This window comes from Vipera ursinii (assembly GCF_947247035.1).
Source record: "Vipera ursinii genome assembly, chromosome: 1".
NCBI lineage: Eukaryota > Metazoa > Chordata > Lepidosauria > Squamata > Viperidae > Vipera > Vipera ursinii.
The window spans coordinates 177,398,995-177,425,782 of NC_139512.1; the positions used below are offsets into that span (position 1 = coordinate 177,398,995).

A 26,788-nucleotide genomic window follows, 5' to 3' on the forward strand; every position below is an offset into this window, starting at 1 on the left:
ACTGTTTTAGTTAGAATGATGAAAGTAATATTTCAGTGTCATATTGCAAGCTCCTCCCCAATGGGGCATGTGTGTGATTTTGAGAGAAATGTAGAAAACGTGTGAGGCTTTCACCACATTGCTGCTTTCATCAGTCTGAACTTCGCATTGCCTTCCCTGTGGGTGCATCTGCCTGACAGCAAGTACAGATTATATACTAACAGATGTACTTAATCTGCAACAACTACCTTCAGACTAATTATGAGCAACCACAGATACAAGGTCTGCAGTATTTTTTATTCTTTTCTTTCTGCTTCTGTTTCTCTTTTTTTGGTAATGTCCTACATATTGAAGAGTTCATCTTTTGAAAGTTTGGAAGCTCTTTTTTCAGCATTAAACTGGAATGCTATTACACTTGTCTCAGATGGTAGATTAGATTGAACAAATCTCTTTCAGAATTCTTCAGAATGAAGACATTGTTCAGGAATAATTTTTTTCAATAATTTCATGTTTTGCAGTAAAACATTTAGTAGGATTCATGAAAGGTCTGGTGTAATTGTAAGCACTGGTTTGACTGAGATTGTGTCCTAATTATAATGGTTTCCTCTGATTCCCCAGTGGTCAAAAGGCCTGATCTAGCAAGCTACCAGTCTCAAAAGTCAGCAATCAAGCAAACAGTTCTCCAGGACTTGCTATCCCTGCTTGATGATTCTCATGGCCAGGAAGGCCTTTGCACAGCTATGAGTTGTGCACTGGGTTATGCCCATTCCTGGGCCAATGTGTGCCCTTTGTCACAGTCACCCACACCCTGATCACCTCTCATCTGGAGGTTTGTAATGTGCCTTTGAAGAGGATTTGGAAACTTAGTTGATTCAGAATGCAGTGGGCCACACAGTTTTGCACATTTATTTATTTTGTTTTTATTTTGTTTATTTTTCACATTTCTGAACCACTATCCCCCTCAAAGAGGGACCCTTTGCACAGATTTGCACATGTGTCACCTCTTTTGTAGGAGTGCACTCGCTGCCAATCTGCATCTGGGTCCAATTCAAGGTTCTGGATACCAACTTAAAAACTATCACTTGGGACTAGGCTATTTGAAGGACTGCTTCCCCCTCCCCCCATTACATCTACCCAGCCCACCAGGATGGGAAAGCATGGTCCCATTTGTGATGGAAATACACCTGATTGAACCACAAAAAAGGGCCTTCTTGGTGGTGACCCTTTCCCTATGGAACATAGAGCCAGTTTGATCTGATGGTTATCACAGTAGGCTAGAAGCCAGGAGACTGTGAGTTCTAGTCCTGCCTGAAAGCTGTCTGGGTGACTTGGGCCAGCACTCTCTCAGCTAAACCTACCTCACAGGGTGATTGTTGTGGGCAAAATAAGAGGAGGAAGGGGCATTGTCATGATTTCTGCCTTGAGCATTTATAACATTAATGAAATTGGGATATAAATATATTTTTAAAAAAACATTTTCCAAGATGTATGATTAACCTCACGTTGTTTTTCCAAAAGTCCTGAAGACATGGTTTTGTCAGTAGGCCACATGATTCCAGATGGAGATTGAGTCAATCAAGTAATTATGTTGTTTCTGCTTGAGGGCAGCTTTGTGTGAGTTGGGCAGCCATATTTGTTGTTGTTGTTGTTGTTAGTTGCAAAGTTGTGTCCGACCCATCGCGACCCCATGGACAACGTTCCTCCAGGCCTCTACCATCTTCTGGAGTCCATTTAAGCTCACGCCTACTGCTTCAGTGATTCCATCCAGGCACCTCATTCTCTGTCGTCTCCTTCTTCTATTGCCCTCAGTTTTTCTCAGCATTAGGCACTTCTCCAGTGAGTCCTTCCTTCTCATTAGGTGGCCAAAGTATTTGAGTTTCAACTTCAGGATGTGGCCTTCTAAAGAGCAGTTAGGGTTGATCTCCTCTAGGACTGACCGATTTGATCACCTTGCAGTCCAAGGGACTCGCAGGAGTCTTCTCCAGCACCATAGTTCAAAGGCCTCAATTCTTTGGTGCTCAGCCTTTCTTATGGTCCAACTTTCACAGCCATACATTGCAACTGGGAAAACCATAGCCTTGACTATACATACTTTTGTTGGCAGGGTGATGTCTCTGCTTTTTAGTATACTGTCTGGACAGCCATATAAATTTGTTAAATAATGAATGAATGAATGAATGAATGAATGAATGAATGAATGAATAGATGCAGTGTCATACCTACATCTGGCCTATTTAAGAACAGCCACCAGTAACAGGCCCTCTTTTTGAAATAACCCAACAACCTGTGTTCTGCTCTTTCACTCTTGCTTCGTTGACCTAACTAACCTCTCTGGTATTTGATTCCTGCATAAAATGTACTATTTTGTATTTCAGTCATCACTGCATCCTCTTTTCCTTAAGCTGTGCTTAATTTGTTTCCGATGGCTTGTGTCTGGACTAAGCTCTAAACTACCCCTGTTGCATCCAGCTGTCAAGCAAAACATCACTTCCTTCTATTTTCTGGAGTGTACCTACATTTGTAAAGTCCTTTGTCTGCCTTTTTGCTAGGCACAAAAGAACAGGGCCACACTTGAAGTTCCAGTTAAACTGATTTATTATTACAGGGCTGCGTGCTTAGCCCCTACCTGTACTCATTGTGCACGTACGATTGTGTATCATCCGACCCATCTACTGCGATAATTAAGTTCACAGATGATACCACCATAGTGGGTCTTATTACAGGTGGAGATGAAACAGCGTACAGGGAGGAGGTACAAAAACTATCCTCATGGTGTCTAGCAAACAACTTGCACCTGAACATTGGCAAGACAAAGAAGATGGTGCTAGATTTTCGGAAGAAAAGAGAGGAACCTGCCCCACTTTACATCGTGGGGGGGCTGTGTGGAGAGTTTCCTCCTTTAAATTCCTGGGAGTCTACCTCTGTGAAGATCTTACCTGGAAAGTCAATACAACCTAGATGGCCAGAAAGGCCCAACAGAGACTCCACTTCCTCAGGGTCTTGCAGAAGAACAGGGTAGAAAAACGGTCTACTATAGAGAGCGTCCTCTCGCATTGTATTGTGGTTTGGTATTCTGGCCTCATAGCCGCAGATAGGAAAGTATTACAGAGGGTGGTGAGCACAGCACAAAACATCATGGGCTGTCCCCTGACACCACTGGATGACATCGCCAGGGCTCGCTGCCTTGGAAGAGTGAGGAAAATTCTCAGGGACAACTCACACCCTGGTCGGTACCTCTTTAGTCTCCTACCATTGGGTAGGAGATACAGGAGTATAGTCAGCTGTACCAACAGGCTGAAGAACAGCTTCTATCCATGGGCTTTAAGGCTCTTGAACGGGAAATAACTTTATGTATGATTGACTTGCGAGGCTAGTGTGTTGTGCAATTAGCTCACATGGTGTAACAAGATGGTGGGTTTGTTGTCACTGTGAGTTGTGGTGGGGGGGACCGAAGGGAGGCTCAGCCAATCTCAATGTATACATGGTTGTACTTTGACAATAAAGGTTCATTCATTCATTCTCATGTCTCTGCACAAGAATCTGCTCTGGTGTTAGATAAGGATGAATGGAATTCATGAGGGCTTAGTTGGTCCATTTGTGACTGTGTAGAGATTCTAGGCTGAAGCCTCATTTGGCTCCACTCTCAGGTTCTGCCACACTTTCACTTTCTTTATAATTAACTGCAATACTAAACTTCAGTAAATCACTTGTAGATCTCTACCTTTTGCTTTGTTTGCTCAGTCTGAAACAGGACACTAATGAAAAAAAGCTTTATTATTTGTCAGTTCCCAAACATATTGGGCATATAATTGCTTTGTATTTCCTCCTTTTTATATTTTCAAAAAAAACAAAAATCATACAAGATTCTCTTGCAATTGAAAGCCCTGAGAATTGATTAAAGCCAATCTTGAGTGGAAGGTTTTTGTGCTGACAGTTCTCTTCATCCATATTGATCAAAATCCAAAAAGATTAGAGGCAGGCTAATGTGATCCCTGTTTTAAAAAAAACAAAAACAAAAAGAAAATATGACTTACAATAATGATAGGCCTTTGAGTTTGCTGAGTACTTCAAGCAATTGTATGCTAGAAGATTTACTACATATAGCTCAGACATTCTTACTGCATAACCAGTAAATTGGCAGGATTTAGAATTGATTAAGTGATAATTGATCGCTCTCTCAATATATCATTAAAAACAGCTTGTTTTTTGGTTGCCTATCAATTTTATAAAGCAGTGATTGCCTGATCCACTGGATATGTATTCTAAATTATCAAAATTGCATGCTGAAGTGCAAAAATATATCAATATATAATTCCTGTTGAATTTAACAGTACAACATAGAATACTGTCTATAAAATTGAACTTTAGATCTTAAAGATTTTGTATTATGATGGCTAATTGGACAATTGGGGTTTCTGTTTTACATTTTGGTAGGTATTTTATTGTGTTATTGTTCTACAGTATGTTTATTAGAGGGATTAGTGTTAAGCAATAGTACTAGTAGTTTATTGAATTGATAAATTCCTGTCATCTTATCAGTAAATTAAAATACAGTAAACAGTCTACTTCCAAAATAAAATAGGAGGAAATAGAATGATGAAACACATAAGTGGCAATACAAGGAGTCCATATTCAGATAAATGAATCTCCCTTACAGGGTACCCCAAATATTAAGAAATAAACAGAGCAGAATATGATCTCATACTTGCATCCTAATGATTGCATTCAGAGAAGAATTATCTGGCTTCCCTTTACTACTGAACATTCATGTCACATCAGAAACTAATACTAAATAGAGGAGATCATTGATTTCACTTCTTCCATTGACCATTATGGCGTGGGATTTATATCCCATGGATATTGGAGAGAATAGGAATGTGCACCATCTTACTGTTGACACCACTATTGTAATGATTCATTTCTGAATCAGAACCAACATCCTTAAAAATTAATTCACCTGAGAGTAAGGGTAAAGTTGAGAACCAGTGTTCCCAGTCCAATGATAGTAGTTACATACTGCAATGAAGTCTTAGCTTCTAAACCACCATGTGCATACCAAACAATCTTATTTATTCATGGGAAGGGAGGAAGAAAACACAATCAATTTAAACCATGATAGATGTCATGTAAGCAGGAAACTGGAGGTAGATTGGATATGAGCAATCAATTGTTTTATGAGCCGTGGTGGCCCAGTGGTTAGAATGCAGTATTGCAGGCTAATTCTACTCACTGCCAGCAGTTCAGTTCTCATCAGCTCAAAGTTAACTAAGTCTTCCATCCTTCCAATAAAATGAGGACCCAGATTGTTGGGGGCAATATGCTGTAATCACCTTAGAGCAGGTATGTCAAACTCATGATATCATGTGACATCACGCAACGTATCAGGTCTTTTTCACCATTGCCAGCAATGGGGTGGGTGCAGTTTCGGCATGACGCATCCAACCGGTGGGCTGGCAGTTTGACATGCCTGGCTTAGAGAGTGCTGTAAAGAACTGTGAAGCAGTATATAAGTCTAAGTGCTATTGCTATTATTTGATTTCATTTTAGTGTGCGGTAAAAATTCTTATCTACACGAATCATATCTGTAGGACCTCTCCCATACTCTCTCTCTCCCCACCCCATTCTTCTTTCATACAAAGAACATTGAGAGAGTCAGACTATGACCTTAATGTCCTTATAATAAACTCATTTCCATTGATTGTTCTCCCCTCTAATGAAGCTAGCAAAAGCAACTGTCTTATCAGCTCCTGACATCGTGGATAACAGACCATGGGCCTCATGTAACGAAATGAACAGATAGAAACAAACAACTACTGGAACAAATACAATCAAACAACTGATGAAACCTCCGCTCTGAGAGAGGAGATAATCAGGAGGCAGAAATAATTACATCTGATCAACTCTTAAATCTAGAGAAATTTATAGGAGGCCAATTGAGAATTGAAAACATGCTAGAAAATCAATCCTTTTTGCCACAAATCCACCAAATGGTGAAATCAATAAATGACATTTTTTTCAGTTTGTACATTGTTAAGCCTATACCCCAGCATCTTTCGTCCTGTTACCAGCATTATTAAAAGTATTAAGGACTCATGGAAGAAAGTAACTACTGCACCAAAGAAATGAATATAAGCTATAAGAGGAGGAGTAAAAGTTTCTATTATAACACCAAATGCCAAATTCTTTAGTGCTGAAGTCCACTCCAGAAAAATTGCAATGTTAAATTAGTAATACAGACTAAATACCACGGGCAAACGAACCTCTACTATGACAGCTCTCCTCTTTAGAATTTCCAACCACCTGGTCCCTTTGGCAAGCTATCAACTGTTTCTGTGGAAAAAGAACACCCCTTTTCATTATTTTCCAACAGATAAGGAAGAGCTAGCCTTGATATTCAAGCAGAAGCTATCCGTTTCTCAGAACAACAGATAATTTTTGCCAGCTATGTAGCTGACTATATTGCAAATTCAGTAGGAAGGAAAATAGCTGAGACAAAATACCTGGCTGTGGTACTAAGGCCTATTCTCAGCAGTCTCTAACTGTATTGAGGACTATACTTTTCATGGAGCAAAACTCTCTCCATGTCCTTTCTAGGTGACTTCCCAGTGGTGCTGTAACTCTGGAACTTTCCACTTTGAATTTTTTTCCAGCATTTAATTTCTTCATTACCGCTCTCATGCTGAACTGAAATGCTCTGTAGGCTCAGGGGAGAATTTAGGAAAGAACAGGTAATCAGAGTTTCAAGTTAAAAATTCATTATACATATATAATGTGAAATAAATATACTGGAAATAAACTACTTCTAGATATGACTGTCTAAAGTGCTCAAGATAATTAACATCATTTCAGAAACTAATTTAGCTCCACTGTCTCAATGTATTTGTCAATATATTGTTGACATGCAAACATTATAACTTATTTGAATGTAGTTAAAATATCTTTTGGAGGGTTAAATGTAACTGATTAGTAGAAATATAAAAAAAACCCAAGATTTATAAATGTTTGTAGTACAGTAGTGGCCAAAATTGTGGAAACCTTTTGGGCAAAGTATACATTTGAGGTTTGATGGCTAATAACACCACTTTTTCTTTTGGAGTAGTATCATAAAATTATATATCAATGGAAAGATAATTTAATCAAGAATGCAATGCAACATGGTTTGTTCAATTATCTGTATTCTATGAAAGGTTATAGCCAAATAACCAGAAAAAGGAAGCACAACTTGCTTAGGTTGATATCAGGCAGCTTTCTTTCATCTGATTGTAGACAATGAGCATGAGTGTTTAGAGAGCCAATCAGGTGTCATCTTGTTTTGGCAATGAGCCAATCAGATCACAGTAGGATTCAGTTATTGATGTCATGTATTGAAGCTGAGAGGAGGACATTTGTCAGTGTGTTATGTGATCGCTATCAAGTTGTTTGGGGTTTTTTGTGTTCTTTCATTTAGTGAGCTTGTAAAACGTAACAAAATTAAAGTAATGGTGCAAAGAGTTGACTGGTTGCCCAGAAAGTGATGTAAAATAGTATTATTAAGTGAACAAAGCTACAGCTATAAAGAAATTAGGAGAAAAATTGGTGGAAACTTAACCAAGGGGGGCATTTCTACTGTACACTTTTCCCAAACAAATTCCACAATCTTGGCCACTACTGTATATCAAGGGGGCAGTGTCTTGATGCATGATGGTTAGGTCATTCTATGGTATCTCTTTCCAAAACATGTTTTACTAGTTTAATATGATTGTTAGATGACATAATTAGCTCCCTCATTAATAAAGTAAAATAAAATAAAATGTTGCTTAATTTTCTAATCTATTTGTTCTTACTTTTCATTTCCTCCTTAGTTACTATGTTTGTTACATTACTATTGTAGCAGCTTCAATCATTGTTTAATAAGATAGACAGACAGACTTGGCAGCCATGTAACATGAATATATTGAATGCCTTATGGGGATATTAGAATTGAAAATACACATTTTATGGACTACTAAGAGATATGAGAGATGTAAGCAACTCTGACAAGTGCTTATAGAAAACTCTTAATGAATTCATGATTGAATCAAATTCATTGTAAGCAGGCTAATGGTTTTTCAATGCTACTTCCTCATCTGTGAGACCTTTTGAACTGTAGACCCTTTTAATCCATATTAGATTTCTTCAAATTTATGTCATCGTTATGAATAATCTGAGTTGTAATGTATCTAAGAGTGATATTTTTTTAAAAAATAAAATAATGATTGCTATATTAATTGCTATTTCTGCTATGTATTTCAGATCTAGAGGTATATTCCTCCAGATCTTAAGTACATAGTAACATAAAGGTAATTTTTTACAACCTAAAATAATGTTAAAAATTAAATCCTATTATTTTGTGGGTTTTTTCATGTTATTTCTCTTTATTCCATGAATTAAGTGCTTTTTGCCCAGCAAATAAGAACTGAGGATAGGGGTGGTACATACCTCATCCCAACATTAATATGCACATTTGGTTAATGCTGTTTGATGGCTTAATTAAAATTTCAGATTCTCTTAAAAATGTAAGAATAAATGATGTCATAGTTCATAATAAAAGACAACATAAAAGATCTACTAAAGATGGAAAAATGTGTGCTGGCCCCTTTTTACTTACCACATGTTTATGTTATTAAGGCAATGAGTGCCTAGGATATGGGTGACACAATAAGACAATTTCAGGGCAGGGTTTTTTAAATAATAGACACAAACTTTGTCCCTTTGTATAAAGACATTAGAAATTGGAATATGGTGTTTAAGATATTACACAATTATGTGTGTTGCCAGTTCCTCCAATCTTTTTTGTGGAGGAAAGATTGCAGGATAGATTTCTAGATCAGAAACAAATGTCTATATTGTGTTTACTCAGTTCCCACTCTGGGCAGCCCAGAATACTGAGGGATTTTTTAAATTTATAATTAAAAATACAATGTTATAATTAAATCGGTACAAAGAAGTAACATTTAAACAATCAAACAAAGCAACAGGCAGAGATTGCTAATCTGTCCTCTTTGCAGATAATTTCAAAGCTTGGGACAGCCACACATAGTCACCCAACAAATATGCCTCTGACTGTGAGAGGATTCTGAAAAGGCATTTTCCAAAGAATTGAAACTCCAGGAAAACCTTTTAAGGAGAGCACAGTCTTTGAAATAGCCTGGTCCTAAGTGATGTCAATGTTTATACATCATAACTAGTACTTTGAATTGTTCCTGGAAATAGATCAGAGTCATCTCTTCTCTACACCACCTGGCCCTAATCAATAGTCTGGCTACAGAATTCTGTAATTTCCAAACAAATTTCAAAGGCAAAATATTTTACTGAAGTCCAAATAGAGCGTAATTAAGGCTCAGATCACTGTATTTAGTTCTGAGGTCTCCAGGAACACACATACGTAAGAAATCTGGGAGTACATTAAATCTTCAGATCTGAGACTTCAAAAAAAATATGATTTCACCCCAGATTTCATTCCCTGAGCTGATTTTTAGACTGACCATGGAGATTTGTCTGAATTGCACTTCCTTTTAATTGCCTTTATCCCGTTCATGATCAACAACATAATACATTGATTTAGAGTTTAAATAGTTTGTTTAGGCTTTAGTAGAAAGATATATTTTCTGCATAATAATGACCAACTCCAAAATCCTGGGCCAGTGGTTGCCAGATATTTATGTTAGATTCCACCAAATACTTTGTTAAAAAAATTTATACTACCATGACAAAAACAAATAGGCATGTTTTCTAAGAGGGCATGTTTATGTTTACAAATAATGTTATTGTTACATTCAAAAAGTATGGTTATACATAGTAATGCTTCTGCCTTGTATACATAGAAATGAAGTCCCAACAAGCTTTATTATTTCTGACAAGATTTGAACTTGGATGGTGGCTTTTATTGTATTTCCTAAGAAAATAACTTGACATACTTTTGCTTTAATAACCTGAAAAAGATGGTAGAAAAAACCTAAAGGTAGAATAGAATGAAGTCTTACTGGTGCTAAATGATTGCCAATAAATGCCAGTAGACTTGTGAGTTTGGAAAAGGGCGATAACTCTGGGTGCATTAAGGTGCTGCCTATTGTATTTCATTCCTCTTCCTCTTTTTCCTCCATCTGATATTGATAGACTGAGCAGGAGTTGAGATAACTGGCTTACTGAAGCCACTTACCATCTCTGGCTTCTAACGTGGGAAAACTCAAGGAGGCAACTTATGGATTGGCAATGTATGCAAAGGGAGTAAGCTGGATTCAGTGAGGAGCTGGTGTAGCAGAACCTCTGGGCCTGAAAGAATTATGATGTGAGAACAGAAAGGCTGGAAGGGGACCGGATACACTGAAAGCTCTGTGCTACATGCACTGACTGGGGAAGTGCTATAAGCTGATTTTGAATTACCCCTTAAATGTCATTGATCTTAGATCAGAGTTCCCCAACATTTTCTGGCTTTGCGGACTGGGGGGGGCAGGAGAAGGGATGGTTCCACGTGAGTGATGGGGAAGTGCTCGCGCGCAGCTCCATTTACATGAGCGGCGAGCGAGCAAGAATGCTGCTCATGCAAATAAAGTGCATATGAACTTCTCGCTGCTCACGCAAGTGGGGATGCACACGTGCACTTGCCTTCCACTTCCACAGCCGGGTTCTGAATGGTTCAAGGCCTAGTAGTGGGCCTTGGCCCGAGGGTTGGGGACCCCTGTCTTAGACCACTGAGAAAACAACTTGGACATGCTGTTCATGTGTGCTTCGGCCTTCGAATTTCTGTTACATTCAGTAGATAATATTGGATATGGATTTTTATATTGTTTTAGAAAGGTTTGGAGTATTGTAACAAGAAGAACACTCTTGATTTTTTAAATTTACCACAAGGAAACTTGAATTGTATTTTGCTGTATCTTGAGCATGGCAATGAGGTATTCATTGTTTTGATTTTTTTTTAAGCAAGCTGCAAAAAAATACTTTGAGCAAATACAAGACTGAAGCTATCTTTAAATTCTTTATTAAACGAAGCTATTGTAACTAAAGGGTCATTAATAATTATTACATTTCTGCTCATTTTCCTTGTTCAAATCAAATCAATTTTTATAGTCAAAGATCAGCATAAGGGTACAAGGAATTTTAAAGCATAAAAAATATAAAAAGAAAATTAATTAAAAAGTTCAAAAAACAAAAATGCTGTTATAAAATACCCATTGTTTCAAAACTGGATTCTGATATACTATCCAATGCATCTTTCTGTGCAGCATAATTATAGTAAATATCTAAGCCATATATTCCATTTATAACCAAAACATGAGAGATACATACTCATCAGGACTTTCAAATTGTGAACAAAGTAGAAACAAATTCATTCTTTGCTATAGTTGGTAATTATTACCATTTTTGTTCCATTTGTCTTCTTTTAAATATTCCAATTTTGCTCACATTTCCCAAAATTTTAGTAGTGTTCAACATTTCTTGTCATACAAGAATCCCTGCTCCAACAGCTTTGACCACACCTTATTTCAGAGTCATTATTGATTTTTTAATCTTTTTTTCTATCTCTCTCTTTTAGGTTTCTTAGCAATAACACACTGGGCAAGTGCTGTGGATCAGTTATAGTTATAACAAACTTCTCTTTGTGACATATTTTCTTCCATGCATATTAAAAATAAAATAAAATCTGTAACTTTGGACTTGGATGACTAAGCTAATTATTTTAAAAATAGCTAGTAGCTCTTGTCATTGACACATAATTAATGGCTGTTACAAGTGTGCCACGTCTCTGAAAAATATTTTTTTTTACATTCAGGTATGTGCAAGCACAGACACACATGCACGCGCGCACACACGCACACACACTCACATACAGATGTATGGAGAAAGATTCACATTTACAAATATTCCATTTAGGTGCTTTAAATGAATTTTGTTGAACGTTGCAAGAAACATTGCAAGGGTGTACGAAAGGTCCAGCCCCATAGGTCAATTCACAATTAGAGAAATAGATCATAATGACAGCCAATATTTACCTTCTTGTATGGGCTCAGGAGAGTCCTGCAAAAGAGTAAATTGATGGAAATAATTCCCAGACTACTGTGGTATCATACAAATTGAATTCATATAATTTTCTAGCTTCTTCTGGGTTGAAATTCCTGTCCATAGTAAGGTCTATCATCTTGTCTCATCTATTATAAATTTGTAGTGTATAATTTCCTGATGTTGACAGAGTGATACCTGAAAAATATATTTTGGTGTTCTCTCTCTCTCTCTCTCTCTCTCTCTCTCTCTCTCTCTCCCTCTCTCCCTCTCCCTCTCCCCCTCCCCCTCCCCCTCCCTCTCCCTTCCTTCCTCCTATGTTTTAACGCTGTTATTTGCTGATCTGATTGATTGATTGATTGATTGAAATAATATTTTTATAGAAAAAATGTTACTGTATTTAGGAATGTTCAAAGGTCATGCATCAAAAAGTAAGGAAATGTTTAGAAAAATATGGCAACCAATTTGAACATTTAATATAATTGATATAATAAATTTTATCTGACTTTTGTTATAATCTGGATGTCACAATTGGGTGTCTGGTTGAGAAATCCTGGGTTCTCAGAAATTGGCCCCTTTGGGGATTTACTATGGTCTTTTTATTTTTATGTGTTGAAGAATGCAAAATAGATTTTACGGTACAATATGCTTGTAGCAATAGTAATCATGAAAATTCTGCTAAATTTTGTTATTTCCAGCTCTTCCAATATTTTGAAGTAGCCACTAACCACAATGACCTATGCCTTTCCAGGTTAAAGTAAAATAATAGAGTGTTGGAGTAAAAATAATAGGGTGTTTTTAAAGAGATATGTATTTTTAGAATATATAGAATTTTATGTAAACTTTAATACTTCATTTTTTAAATAATGCATTTAACACATTGTTGTCTGATATTTTAAAAGGTTTAAAAAATGGGGCTGTTATTTTGCAGGATGGGCGGTTACGAATAAATGACCAGCTTATTGCAGTAAATAGTGACTCTCTGCTTGGAAAATCAAACCATGAAGCCATGGAGACTTTGAGGCGTTCTATGTCTATGGAAGGAAATATTCGTGGCATGATACAACTGGTGGTTTTCAGGAGGCCAGAAAGGCAAATTGAAGTGGTAAGTGAAGCATTTTTATCCACTTATCTTTGTAGCTATTATATGAAACATTGAACTGGAATTGCTGTAATTAACACTGACATCTACCAACCTTGATTGTTGATACATAATGCTAAATCATTATGTTTTTGAGAGCTTCTAAATAGCTCTGAAACATGAGTAAAGAAATCATAATATTTTTTTATTTAATGTTGATTTGTTTCTTTTTCCTTTGTGAAGATTTGTAGGTTGTCCAAGATGGGCATGTATTGCCATTTTTTTACTGTTATCAAGAAATGCAGCAAAAAATTCAAGTGTTACCTTTTTCAGCAAACTTTGCTTAACTCACCTTTAGTCAGAAAACTACAACTGCACACTTTCTGCCATTTCTAATCACTCCCAATAAAGACTTTGTGTCATTGTTTCTTTTACTTTTGCCTTCCAAATACCTGAACAAAATTATCAGATGACATAAAGATTTGCCTGAAATTTCATAGAAATATAGAATTTAATTCTTCAACATTTATTTGGTTAGTGCTGAAGGGCTTTGTGGAAATTCTCTTAACCAACACAGCACTAAACCTATGAATTGTTCTCCCCCTCTTTTTACCACTCGCCCAGCAAACCCATATGGCCTTGTTCATTCTCAACTTGGGAAAGGACATCTGACTGCTTCCTAATCATAAAGTATTTTAACTGAGCTAATAAACATAACAATTCAGACACAATTGAAATTTTCACTCTGCTTTTGGAAGTCTAGCCTCTGCTCCCTGCTCAGTCCTCGCCTTGCAGTGGATTCAGTATAGAAATCACTATAGCAAAACTACTGGCTCAAGTGCTAAATCAGGATGTCAAACTGCCGACCCACGGGCCGGACGTGTCACCAGGAAACAGTGCCCACCCCATTGCTATCAATGGGAAAAAAGCTCCGATACGTCATGTGACGTCACGTGACATCGCAAGTTTGACATGTCTGTGCTAAATGCTTCTATCCAAACCAGACCAGATGGCACCAAGATCTGGATCATTAAAGTCTTCATTCCATTTTGCTTTTCCTATCTTTCTCCCAGCTGTGTGGTAACGGCCCTGCCCGGGCTGCTCAACGCTCTCTTGGGGCTGGCGATTGAGTTTCCCAGACTTATGGTTCTGGGGGATTTTAACCTGCCCTCCCTGGGGTGCGTCGGGGGTGGCCTGAGAGTTCATGGCTTCCATGATGGCCATGGGCTTAACCCAGATTATTCAGGGTCCGACTCATGAGGGGGGAAACACGCCCGACCTTATTTTTATCTCCAGGCAGTGGCTTAATGGTCTGGGTGGGTTTTCTCCAATCTCTCAACCCCTTTAATGGACAGACCATTATCTCCTGTGGCTGGGCCTCCGTTATGCCACCTCCTGCTGCTGGGAGGCGCAAGCAACCAGGTGGTTCCGCCCCAGGTGCCTGATGGACCCGGATAGGTTCCAGACGGCGCTTGGACTGATTCCTGCCTCCCTTTCCCACAGCCCAGTCGAGACCTTAGTTGATGCCTGGTAACGGGCTGCTTCGGAGGCTCTCGACCGCGTTGTGCCTTTGCGGACGCTGACCCAGCGCAGGTCCCGGTTGGCCTCTTGGTTTTCTGTGGACCTGCGGGAGATGAAGCGCTGGAGGAGGGGCCTAGAGAGCATTTGGAGGTCCAGTCAGTCTGAATCTGACCGAACACAATTAAGATCTTTTTCTAGATCTTACCTTGTGGCAATGGAGGCGGTGAAACGTGCTCACTTCGCCGCCCTCATTGCGTCCGCAGATAACCACCCGGCCGCCCTGTTTAGGGTGACCCGTTCCCTTTTAAATCAGTGGACGGGGGAGGACCCCTTGCGGGGATGGGCCGAGAAGTTTAGTCAGCATCTGCTGAATAAAATCGCTCAGATTCGGGCTGGGCTGGACTCTGACTGGGCAGTATCTGACGAGGAGAAAGCGATGGGTTTGGCCGATAATATTTGGGAGGAGTTTGATCCTGTGACTCTGGATGAAGTGGACAGGATCATGGGGAGATTAAGTGCCGCCACGTGTTTGTTGGACCCGTGCCCCTCCTAGCTGGTTTATGCAGCTCGGGAGGTGACACGAGGCTGGCTCCTGGCAGTTATTAATGCTTCCTTGAGTGAGGGGTGCTTCCCTGCCACCTTGAAGGAGGCAGTGGTGAAGCCCCTCCTCAAGAAACCTGCCTTGGATCCAGCTATTTTAAATAACTTTCGTCCTGTCTCCAACCTTTGCTTTCTTGCGAAGGTTGTTGAGAGCGTGGTGGCACGGCAGCTCCCTTTGGTCCTGGAGGAAACTGAGTATCTGGATCCGTACCAATCGGGTTTCAGGCCCGGGTACAGCATGGAGACGGCATTGGTCGCGCTGGTGGATGATCTCTGGCGGGCCCGGGATAGGGGTTATTCCTCTGTCCTGGTTCTATTAGATCTCTCAGCGGCTTTTGATACCATCGACCATGGTATCTTGCTGCGACGTCTTGGGGGGTTGGGAGTGGGAGGTGGTTCTCCTACCTCTCGGGCCATTCGCAGATGGTGTTGGCAGGAGGACAGAGGTCAACCCTGAGGCCCCTTAGTTGTGGGGTGCCCCAGGGGTCGGTCCTCTCTCCCCTCCTGTTCAACATCTATATGAAGCCACTGGGTGAGATCATCCGTGGTTTCGGGGTGAGGTATCATCAATATGCTGATGATACCCAGCTTTTCATCTCCACCCCGAACAGGCCCAGTGATGCTCTCGACGTGATGTCCCGCTGCCTGGAAGAAGTACGAATCTGGATGGGGAAGAACAGGCTCCAGCTCAACCCGGCCAAGACTGAGTGGCTCTACGTACCGGCATCTCATTTAGTCCAAGATCTTCCGTCTTTGGTTATGGGAGGAGAGGTGTTACCTCCCGTTGATAGGGCACGCAACTTAGGCGTCCTCCTGGAGACACGACTCAGTTTTGAAGATCATATAGGAGTTGTGGCCAGGGGGGCATTTGCCCAGGTTCGCCTGGTGCACCAGTTGCGCCTCTATCTGGACCGAGATGCTCTACATACGGTCACTCATGCACTCGTTACCTCCCGTATAGATTACTGCAATGCTCTCTACATGGGGCTGCCCTTGAAGACCACCTGGAGGCTCCAGCTGGTGCAGAATGCGGCCGCGCGTGTTGTGATGGGAGCATCCCGATACTCCCATATTACACCCCTCCTGCGTGAGCTACATTGGTTACCGGTTGTCCTCCGGGTGAGATTTAAGGTGCTGGTTTTTACCTATAAAGCCCTACATGGCTTAGGCCCGGGATATTTGCAGGACTGTCTGCTGCCAGGAATGACCTCCCATCGCCCGGTGCGCTCACACAGAGCGGGCCTCAGGGTGCCGTCGGCTAGACAATGTTGGCTGGCGACCCCCGGGGGAGGGCCTTCTCTGTGGGAGCGCCGGCCCTGTGGAATCAACTTCCCCTTGAGCTCCGGATGGCCCCGGATCTCCAGTCCTTTCGTCGCGACCTTAAAACATTTCTCTTCCATCAGGCTGACCTGGACTGACGATAGGGATTTTTAAGTAGAATATTTTTAATATTTTATCATTTTATCATTGGGGCTTGTTAGTTTAATCTTCTTTAACATTTGTATTATTGTGTTTTATTGTTGTTAGCCGCCCTGAGTCCTTTGGGAGATAGGTCGGCATATAAGTCCCAAAAATAAATAAATTTTCCTAGTACAGAAAAAGTCAGGGAATAATTATTAGTTGCTACAGAAGAAAAAGGGGAGCAGTCATTCTCAGCCACTGAATATGAGGGTAGGGTTTACGGAAAGAAGATGGAGCTGGCAATGGACTTCCTGAGAATAATATAATTGCCAGAGGTGCTTTGGGATCCATCCTTTGTTATCTTTTCCCTGGCCTTTGTGTTAAAATATAAATAATAGGTGCAGTACAGTTTATCTTAATTCTTATTTTCTATAATGCATTAACATGAATTATCTGATTATTTTTCATGCTGTCCATGAAAAACCAAATATTGTTCCCAAATTGCAAAGAAAAATATGTATATTTTGGCAAACGATGCTAATGCTTGAGCTATGATCTCCAATTCATATTTTTGCAACTTCCTTAATCTTAACTGTATCAATGTGCATATATGTATTATGGCTTCTCTTATGAAAAGAGGTATGAAATACAATGTACTGTTTCTACATGCCTTGTGAAAAATGCCTAGTGAGCATCTTATTGAATCTAACTCATTTTAAACACTATTTTTTTATATAAAATATGCTTGCAGTTCAATTGTAATTCCATTTGGAGCTAAAAAGTATGGCAAAAAGAGCCACGACCCGTTCTTTGTTTTGCCTGTTTAAAAATCCATTATTTTTTTTTATTGGCTGGGATACTAATGGTATCTTTTCGTGACTGTTCTGATTCACTAACTGAGGATCCTAATTAGGCAGTGTACTGATCAGTTGTTGAGCTATTGATTTGGTTGTTTATCAAAGCAGGTTTTCATTCCATTGCTGTTAATTTAAAACTACCTCCACATGAGCTACCTGCATTTGCTTCAAGCTTACTGTGCAATGTATTTTTAACCCCAGAAAAGAACTATAAGTTGTAGTGAAAGGACATATAGTTAGCTTACGGATTTTTTTTAAAGTTGAGAAGAGATGCTGTACTGAGTAAAAATGCCTTATTACTTATTAATAGAAACTTTAATATTCTAGTTAAATAGCTTCTATATGAGTGATTTCCTATAATAGGACTTTTAGTAAAGTGGTGAGGAATTGTTCTATACCAGCCTACTACCGGCTCTGCAGATAAGGCAGGGACAACCCCTTTTACAAGAAGGCAAGAGGCTGGAACTAAGCCTGCCAAATTTATGGACACAAAAGCAAACAGGGCAAAAACAAGACACGAACCATGAAACAGGAGCTATTCAAACGGTTGCCTTCAGCAAACCAGCCCTCCCACGCATTCCGCTTTTAAACAGTTCAGGGCGTGGCTTCTCTCTGCCTCCTTCCGAGGTGCCCCATTGCCTTCCTCTGTTTACTCCTGATTGACTGCCTCCTGCGTCGGGCGTCCTTGAACAGGGCCAGCTGTGGGTCATCTTCATCCACGCTGTCAGGCTCTCACAGCTGGGTCTGTGTCGTAACCAGGTGGGAGGGGCCTGGCTGAGGGCTCTCATCTGCAAGCTCTCCAACACCCTCAGCAACCTCTCCAACACCCCCCTCCTTCTCTGAATCGTCCGACCCAACTGCCGAACCCACAGGCTGACCCTGAATCACAACAGGAATATCCCCTCTCTTGCTAATCTAAAACAGGAGCATTACAATGCCTGGGTCAAGCTCTCACAAGGTTTGGTTAAAAAGAGAAAATGAAAAAATAGGGATTTAGTTGAAAATTAGTTTGACAACCTGTTTCCACTGCAAGACTATATTTTTATTGCCAGATATTATCTTAATATGCCTTACATGAAGACAGAATTATACAGATGTTTTTAAGTCTCTGATTACTGAAACACTCAAAACTATGTCAATTAAATAAATAAATAATAAATAAATAATAAACAAACAAACAAACAAACAAACAAACTGCATGATTCCCTTACCTAACTGATGTACAATACCTCCCTCTCTTGTGTTATTTTTCCTAATCCATTTCTCCCATAGTTTGACAAAGAAGGAGGGGAAACAAAATCCACAACCTGGAGAGTATAATAGAAGGAAAAAGCAAATAGTTTAATACATTACTTAAGAATAAGAAGAAAAAAGACTTCAAGAGGAAAATACAAGAGATAAAAATGAGTTATTCATAATCTTTTGGAATGAAATATGAAAATACTAGAATATTTAAAGGAAAATAACTTTATTTACAACAAACTATGGGAGAAATGGGTTAGGAAAAATAACACAAGGAAGGGAGGTTTTAAGAGAAAAACTGGTGGAATATGAACAGGGTGTTTGTACACCAGTTAGATAAAGGGATCATGTGGTCTGTCTGTCTGTCTGTCTGTCTGTCTATCTATCTATCTATCTATCTATCTATCTATCTATCTATCTATCTATCTATCTATCTATCTATCTATCTATCTATCTATCTATCTATCTCTATCTATCTATCATCTATCTATCTATCTATCTATCTATCTATCTATCTATCTATCTATCTATCTATCTATCTATCTATTTTTCATACTTCTTAGCCTCTCATCTCCCTTGTATTATATATTATAATATATTAAATAGATTAAAAGTATTATATACTTAAGTTAAAATAAGTAAATAAAATATATTACATGTCTTGAGACATTTAGTTTACAACAAAATTAAACTTGATGAATAAAGAATCCAGTGAATAGAGTGAGATATTTAAAGTATGATGCAAGAAAACATAAAGTACAGAAGTGCTGGTCAAAAGGTAATAGGTTTAAATTGAGGCAGAGGCAGTTCAATTACTAGTGCATCACTAGTGTTGGCAATGGAATAATCTGAATGAGCATTTTAGCAGAGTATTTAAATTATGTTTTGGGTGTGTCCATGATTAAAGAAAAGATAACAATATACCTAAAATTGAGCAACAGAATTCTTGTCTGAAAAATAAATATGGTTAAAAAAAAAACAAAAAATGAATAGCAATTATAACCATCGATAAGAACCAAACTATAAAAAAGAACAACAAAAACAAATCCCAAACCCAGAGCCACTCGGTCTTGACAGGGTTCAGTTTCAACCCGTTACTCCCCCATCCAGCCCCTAACAGCCTCCAGGCATTGCAAGGAGGAGGTCACGGCATCGCTTAACTCGCCACTGGCTGAGATATACAACTGAGTATCATCAGCTTATTGGTGATATCTCAGCCCATGGTGACGAATGATCTCACCCAACTTCTTCATGTAAATGTTGAATAGGAGCGGAGAGAGTATGGAGCCCTGCAGGTACTTTGCTGATCTGGGATGTTACTACAGTGTCCTGGATATGGTATCGATGATCTTATACCAGTTTCTTATCTCCAGAGTCCTGATCATTTCTTTTGCTTTAATATATAAATATGGTTAAAGTAGGGGAATAGCTGGCCATCCTGAAGTGGTGTAAGCACTGTTGCCCTTTCAGAACACCACTAAATGATCTGAAGGGATGCAAGACCCCCAAAGCTGCATGCTGGTACATTTCTTCCTGAAAAAGAGAAGAGGGCTACATCATACCAGCCTAAGAGAAACTGCTAACGAGCATAACCTAACCTGTTTTAATTCTGATAGGAAGGGAATCTAGATACAGCAAGGCAGGTATTTGCTATCACTGATGGCTGCATGCATAATCTGTAGAGAGATGTTTAACTTTGAAATGCTTGGACAGGCACACATAATTCAAGCTTTTGTTTTGTTCTTTTATGGCTACTTCTCTATTACCATCACTTATCAGAATGGCCTGAGGGAAGTAGGAAAGAAGAGGGAAAGAAACTGATTTGTTCAGCTGTTGTAAAGCTGTGGAAATGAAATACTGTCAACGTTGCTTTACATGCCCACACACAAAAGTACTAATTTGCATTATCATGGTAATAAAAAGAAAAAAAATCACAAGAAGATATGAGCTGTCCATCAGATTAATTCCCATGAATCCATGAGACCCTTATGACACTGGCCTTCTCAGCTTATACTGAGAGAAGGAAAATGAGTCTTCATGAGAAAAAAAAAACTAAAAAAAAACCCCTACCAATTTAGAAAGATGTAAAAGAAAAATGGGATTTTCCTCACAAAATGTGGCATCTAGAATATTTTCTAACTTATTGTTGCTTTTTAGATGAACTGATTCTAAACAATGAATGGTTTATACGTCTTATTTTAAACGTGAACCTGGAGTCTTGTCTTGGTTTGTTTTTATGCTTTGTACAAAACTTTTTCCCTTTCAAAATGCACTATTGGGGTAGCAAAAAAAATCCAATTCAAACTAAACATTGTTTTTTTAACTTTTTCCCCCTGAAGTCCTTATTTTTCCTGAGAGTAGAGAGCCCAAAAGAGAGGTGAAGATGTGAACTTTACATTCCGAGGCACACAGTTGGTTCCACTACCTGAAAGAAGATTGAACCTAAGTTAGGAGGTGACCATAGTAACTTACCTAATTATTTTTTTAAAAAAATCCCATTTATATCCCGCCCTTCTCCGAAGACTCAGGGCGGCTTACAATTAAAGCACAAATCAATGTGCTTTACAATAATTTCAGAGGGCCCTGGAGTCTAGCCTAATTTTAATGATAGTTTTAGCCAACTGTCATGTTTCCCGAAAAATAAGGCCCAACTGGAAAATAAGCCCTAGCATGATTTTCCAGGATGCTCGTAATATAAGCCCTACCCCCAAAATAAGCCCCAGTTAAGATCATCAGCTAGACGGACACATTTAGTACCATATTTCCCTGAACCGGAAAATAATGCATCTTTTGGAACAAAAATTAATATAAGACCCAGTGTTATTTTTGGGGAAACATTGTATTGTATCCTGAATGCTAGAAACATGTCCTGTGATTTCAATTCTGCAAAACAAAACCCAATATGTCAATGCTTTGTAAATAGTTTTAAAAGAGGGAAATGTGCTTTTAATTGTTGTGGAAATAGGATTTTTATAGCTAATATGTGAAAATTAAAAACAGTTAATCTGTATTTTGAATTAATATTTTAATTCCATTTAGTAAGTTGTTTATTTTTACAGCAGAAATGTCAGAAGAAATTTGGAATGGCTATTGATGTGAAAAATATTTTTTTTTATAAAGCCAGACACATTGGCATATGATTTAGGGGTATGTCACTTGTTTCCAAAGCCATTCTGGTGTGCATTCATTACAGCACATATGTGGCAGCCACTGAGAGAAGGAAACCAGCTGGCTGTCAAAAAATTACCCTTGGCACAGTTTTTCTTGTCTTGACAAGACTACAAGCTGCCTTCACAGACGGAGTAATAATGGGAAGCCACTTGTGGTCAGAAGATGCATTACATGTATTTTGCCCCTCATGATAAAATATAGGACTTTGCTAAATATTCAGTAGCTTTCTTTTTTTAGCCCTCCCCCAATAAAAATAACCCCCTCTCAAAAAGAAGTATTTGAATGTTTTGTGCCATTGTTTCTCCTGGATTCTGTTCCTTTATTCCCTTTATTCCCCTTTTTAAAAATTAGTTATCATAATAGCTATGAATGATGTTAACTTGCCAATCAAATGATGCCATTAGAGGCAACTGATAGTCAGTTAAATGTTAGAGCACACTGAAATGAATGATGGCAAACTAAATGAATACACAAATGTATTCACCGAGAATACCAATCATTCTCAGAAAAAAAAAAAACAAATAGTCTGAAGGCAAAGCCCAAATTCCTTGCCCAGGTCTCATTTAGAGACTTGAAAAAAATGAGGGACATTTGGGGAAGAAATTAGTGGTCATCTCTTGGGTGCCATTTTACAAGTCACAATGACACTCAGTTACGTAGAGATGGCTATCTTGAATACTGGCAGGTGCTGCCAATCTTGCCTTAAGCTTTGCTCCAACATCTTACTGCTTCTTGCAGTTTGCACACTCCAACAGGGTGCAGAGATCAGAAGAGGAATTAGCCAGGATAAACAAGTGAGTACCCAAAGCAGCTAGTGTAGCTGCAGAGTCCAGCTCCAAGGGCATGATGATAATGAAAGGTAATTTGTCTTCATGCTTCACTCAGAACTTCCAAATTTAATGGAGAACTTAAGACTGAAAGTAAAGCAGGAGTGTTTCTTAGTAATGCTTGCCAACCAGTTCTGCCCCAATGGGGAGTTTGTACAAGCCTAGAGACAAGCAATCCATGGGTGGACACTTGCATGCACCTTTTTCCCTTGGAATATGTAGCTACAACATTTTTGATTGATGGAGGAGGGTGGTTAAGGGAGATAGTAGGTTGCCTATGCCAGAGGTCTCCAACCTTTTGGTCACCAGGGACCGGTTACGTGGAGAGAGATTTTTCTGCGGACCGGAGGGGGCGTGGTTTTGTGTACTGCCTGCATCCGGCGGATGGGGCTTTGCTTGTTTGTGTGGCCTGGTTGCTGGCATGCTGTGCCCTGGTACCGGTCCACGGACCGGGGGTTGGAGACCCCTGCCCTATGCTTATGTGAACTGCAAGCCATGTCTCTCATCCTTTAATCTCTTCCTTAAAGTCCTCCCCATGCATTAGTTCATTTTTATCATTAAAAGAAAAGACAACTTGTATCTTAACTGTCCAAAGCCAAAATTCTGGGCCCCACCCTTTCTAGTGACATAATGCTATTGGCCATGTCTCAGACAGCCCTTAGTATCATCTGCATGAGGTATGGCTCTTCAACACAAGCACATTGCCCATTCCAGTCTTAGTGGATCAAATCACAGGAGTTAGTTCCAGTTGTAATTTTCTTTTAAAATTATTAATAACTATTTTAAACATCTCAAAGGCAACTGGACTGTTTTTTTTCTTTGAGGAAGAAGACTGAAATGTAGGTCTGAGTATTAAGGTCTGAGTGTTCACAACATACAACAAACATTTTGGAAACAATACATAGATTGGGTGGTTTCAAAGAAATTGATAAAGTGTTGCATTATACCTTAAGACTTAAAGACTGCCAGATTTATCATGTTATATAACTTGGTGAATCACTCAACTACCAAATGCATTGTTTTACATATGATACTAGGGATTTGTAGCTGACCAGAAGCTCCAGCCAGCATGGAGAGTGGTAAAAGTATCTTAGGTCAACAACTTCTGGAGGATTGTTGTAAAACATCCAAGTGTTATATTACCATAATAAATATGATTTTATTTTGTTCTAGGAATGCAAAGAACCTGATATATTATTTCCAAAAGCAGAGGTTGAAGGGAATATTAATTTCACAAGCACTCCTAAGCAAAGTGACGCTTCTGTACAGTGTTTTGTCACATATTGCCCACAGGAGAAGTTAAAAGGTAAGCACTATGCCTTGGGCTTGGCTTCTGCCTTTAATGTTTGGAGAGGGGTATCATTGTATTATTTTCAGAAACTCATAACAACCTAGAAAATAATTAACTAAAGTGCAGTTTGCAAAATATCTTGAGATTTCATGAATGGTGAAAGAGCTGACTCTGACTTCATGAATTGGTTTCTTGGCATAAATTCCAGCTCCAAATGGTTTGGTGCTATAAAACAAACTTAGAAATACAAATTAAAATTTCAGTATTTATTTTCTATCAGTCTTAAATAACTCCATTGTTCCTATACTTAGATAAGAATTTAATTTTTAATTTTAATTTTAATTCCATTTATATCCCGCCCTTCTCCGAAGACTCAGGGCGGCTTACAAGCTTAGCAGTAGCCTTCATTCTACGTATATGCCTGCTTATTAGGGCTTTCACACACACCCCCAAGCGGCATTATTACAAAGTCAGCTTAATTGCCCCCAACAATCTGGGTCCTCATTTTACCTACCTCGGAAGGATGGAAGGCTGAGTCAACCTTGAGCCTGGTGGGATGCGAACCTGCACTAATTGCAGGCAGCTGGTGTTACTTAAGAAGGCATTAGCCCACTGCTCCACCAAGGCTCTTGTGTTCAGATGTAGTATATAATTTTTTGTTGTTGCATTGGTATATTTGTAATTACTTATTTTAAATAGTATTTTGCACGTATTAGCTGTTTTGAACAATAAAAATCACATTAACTTTTGTTCTTAATCTTTAGAGGTTCTATTTTTAAAAAAAAATACCAAAGAAAGTTTGGACATGTTAGTATTCAAATAGTGATGATGTAGGATTAGCATTCTTTTTTCCTGAAAATTGTTTCACAGTTGCATGTGATGTTAAAATATATTAATTTTTAATCAAATGTAAATGATTAAAAATAACAAGTTCTTGTTTATAAAATTAAGGACCAAAATCTAAAACTGAAAATTCCATCACGTAAAGAATGGAAAATTAAAAAATGGGAAAGGAATGGATGGGGAAGGGTACATGCTCTAATCTTCCCTTGCTACTCAGAGTTGTTTAACAGTGTGTTTTCAGACTTGGATCTAAAGTTGAATGTGCAATTTTGCCCTGAGAGAGAGATTCCAAAACAGATGATGACTGACAGCTATTCAGAGAAAAAAAGTCTTTCTAGGGAATTAGCAGAGCATTCCCTACTCCCACCCATGTTAATATATTGTCTAACACTCCAGGCAATAAAATTCTAAATTTGGAGTGTCAAACTATCTCTCTTAGTTACATATTTCTTCCTCTCATTATTTAGGACTTCAAGCACATTTTTTAATTTTAATACTTCGCTTTAACTTGGGAATGTGCTGCACCCCAGATCCAAAGACAAAATGAAGTTGTTGGCTTTGGATCTGAAGCACCACACATTCCCTACCTTTGACCACCTTCTTATATTACAGAGGAAGAAATAATCAACAAATCTGGGCTACAATAAATGGGTTAGGACAGGGGTGTCAAACTGCCGGCCCAGAGGCCGGATGCAACATAGCCAAACCCACCCCATTGCCGGCAATGGCAAAAAAGTCACGACACATCACGTGACGTTGCAAGTTTGACACCCCTGGGTTAGGAGAAGGACATTCTTGATACAAATGTGCACAGTAGAGCTCTATTTCTTGATAACATGAGAAAACCCAATTGTTAATATACGGTACTTTTAAGAACAGAGGTAGTTGTTGCTTCTGGCATGTTGTGGGCTTGCTTCCAATGCTATCTTTGCTTTAGGAGAAATTCTCTGCAGATGCTGGAGGAAAATCAATTGGAACAAACTGTGCTTTACTGCTTCAGTTAATGAAACCCTATTCATACGGTTGCTGGCTCCATCCCTAGGTTTCTCCCATTTCAATGCAGGTTGTGTAGACTTGCAATCAGTCACTAAAGATTTATGATTTACAGTCATTTAACAATTTAAAACAACAACTTTCCTTCCTTTTAAACTAGTGAAATGAAGAAATCTTGAAATTGGAAATAGATTACATTTTCTGTGTGAAAAAACTGGAAATCCAGTTTGGTTTCTGAGGTGCACTCCACTGTACCTACTTCATTAAGGTATACCATAGTATTGCTCAGAAAAACCTGAGGTCAGCCCTCTAGGCTTCAATCTGTCCACACCTGTAGCTGTAATGCAACAGCCAGTACATTAGGCCAGGGCTTTTCAACTTTTTCACCCATTGTGCCAGTTTTATGATATGGCAACATCCAAGTACCACCAGTCGCCTAGCAAGGTGTCAAAAACTTGATGACCAAAAAAAAAGAAGGAAAAAAGTGATGAAGTACAGGTAGTCCTCGACTTACAACAGTTCGCTTACTGACTGTTTGAAGTTACAATGGCACTGGAAAAAAGTGCCCCCCAAGCTACAGCCGAGCAAGACACCTGCCTGCCCACCCAGCCACGCTCTTCCTCCTGTCCGAGGTTTTCATTGTTGTGAGCATTTCTGTTGAGGATTGGCAGCGGGGGTGGGGTGGGGTGGGTGTTTGGTTTTTATTTTCCCCCCTCTGCTAGGTGGTTACAGCAGGTTTTGGTCACTTCACATGACCCTGGGACACTGTGACCATCATAAATATGAATCAGTTGCCAAGCATCTGAATGTAAACCACAAGACCCTGGAGATGCTGCAACATCCAGCTGATCGGCACTTCTTCTGGGCTCAGCAGAAGCACCAGGATCAGTGCTGCTTTCCAGCTGGAACCTGGCGCTGATCCTGGCGCTTCCGCTGAGCCCTAACAGTCCTGCAGCTCCAGCCG

General features: G+C 39.2%; 1 protein-coding gene across 4 annotated transcripts in view; it reads left to right on the forward strand.

The window, feature by feature from the left end:
• PARD3B (par-3 family cell polarity regulator beta) overlaps positions 1-26,788 on the forward strand; it is a 574,309-nt gene that overhangs the window by 222,936 nt on the left and 324,585 nt on the right. For all 4 annotated transcript variants that reach the window (XM_083371323.1, XM_083371326.1, XM_083371324.1 and 1 more), the window contains 2 exons: positions 12,929-13,102; positions 23,871-24,003. In XM_083371323.1, coding sequence (XP_083227449.1) covers positions 12,929-13,102; positions 23,871-24,003 — 307 coding nt within the window. The remainder of the gene's footprint in view (positions 1-12,928; positions 13,103-23,870; positions 24,004-26,788) is intronic.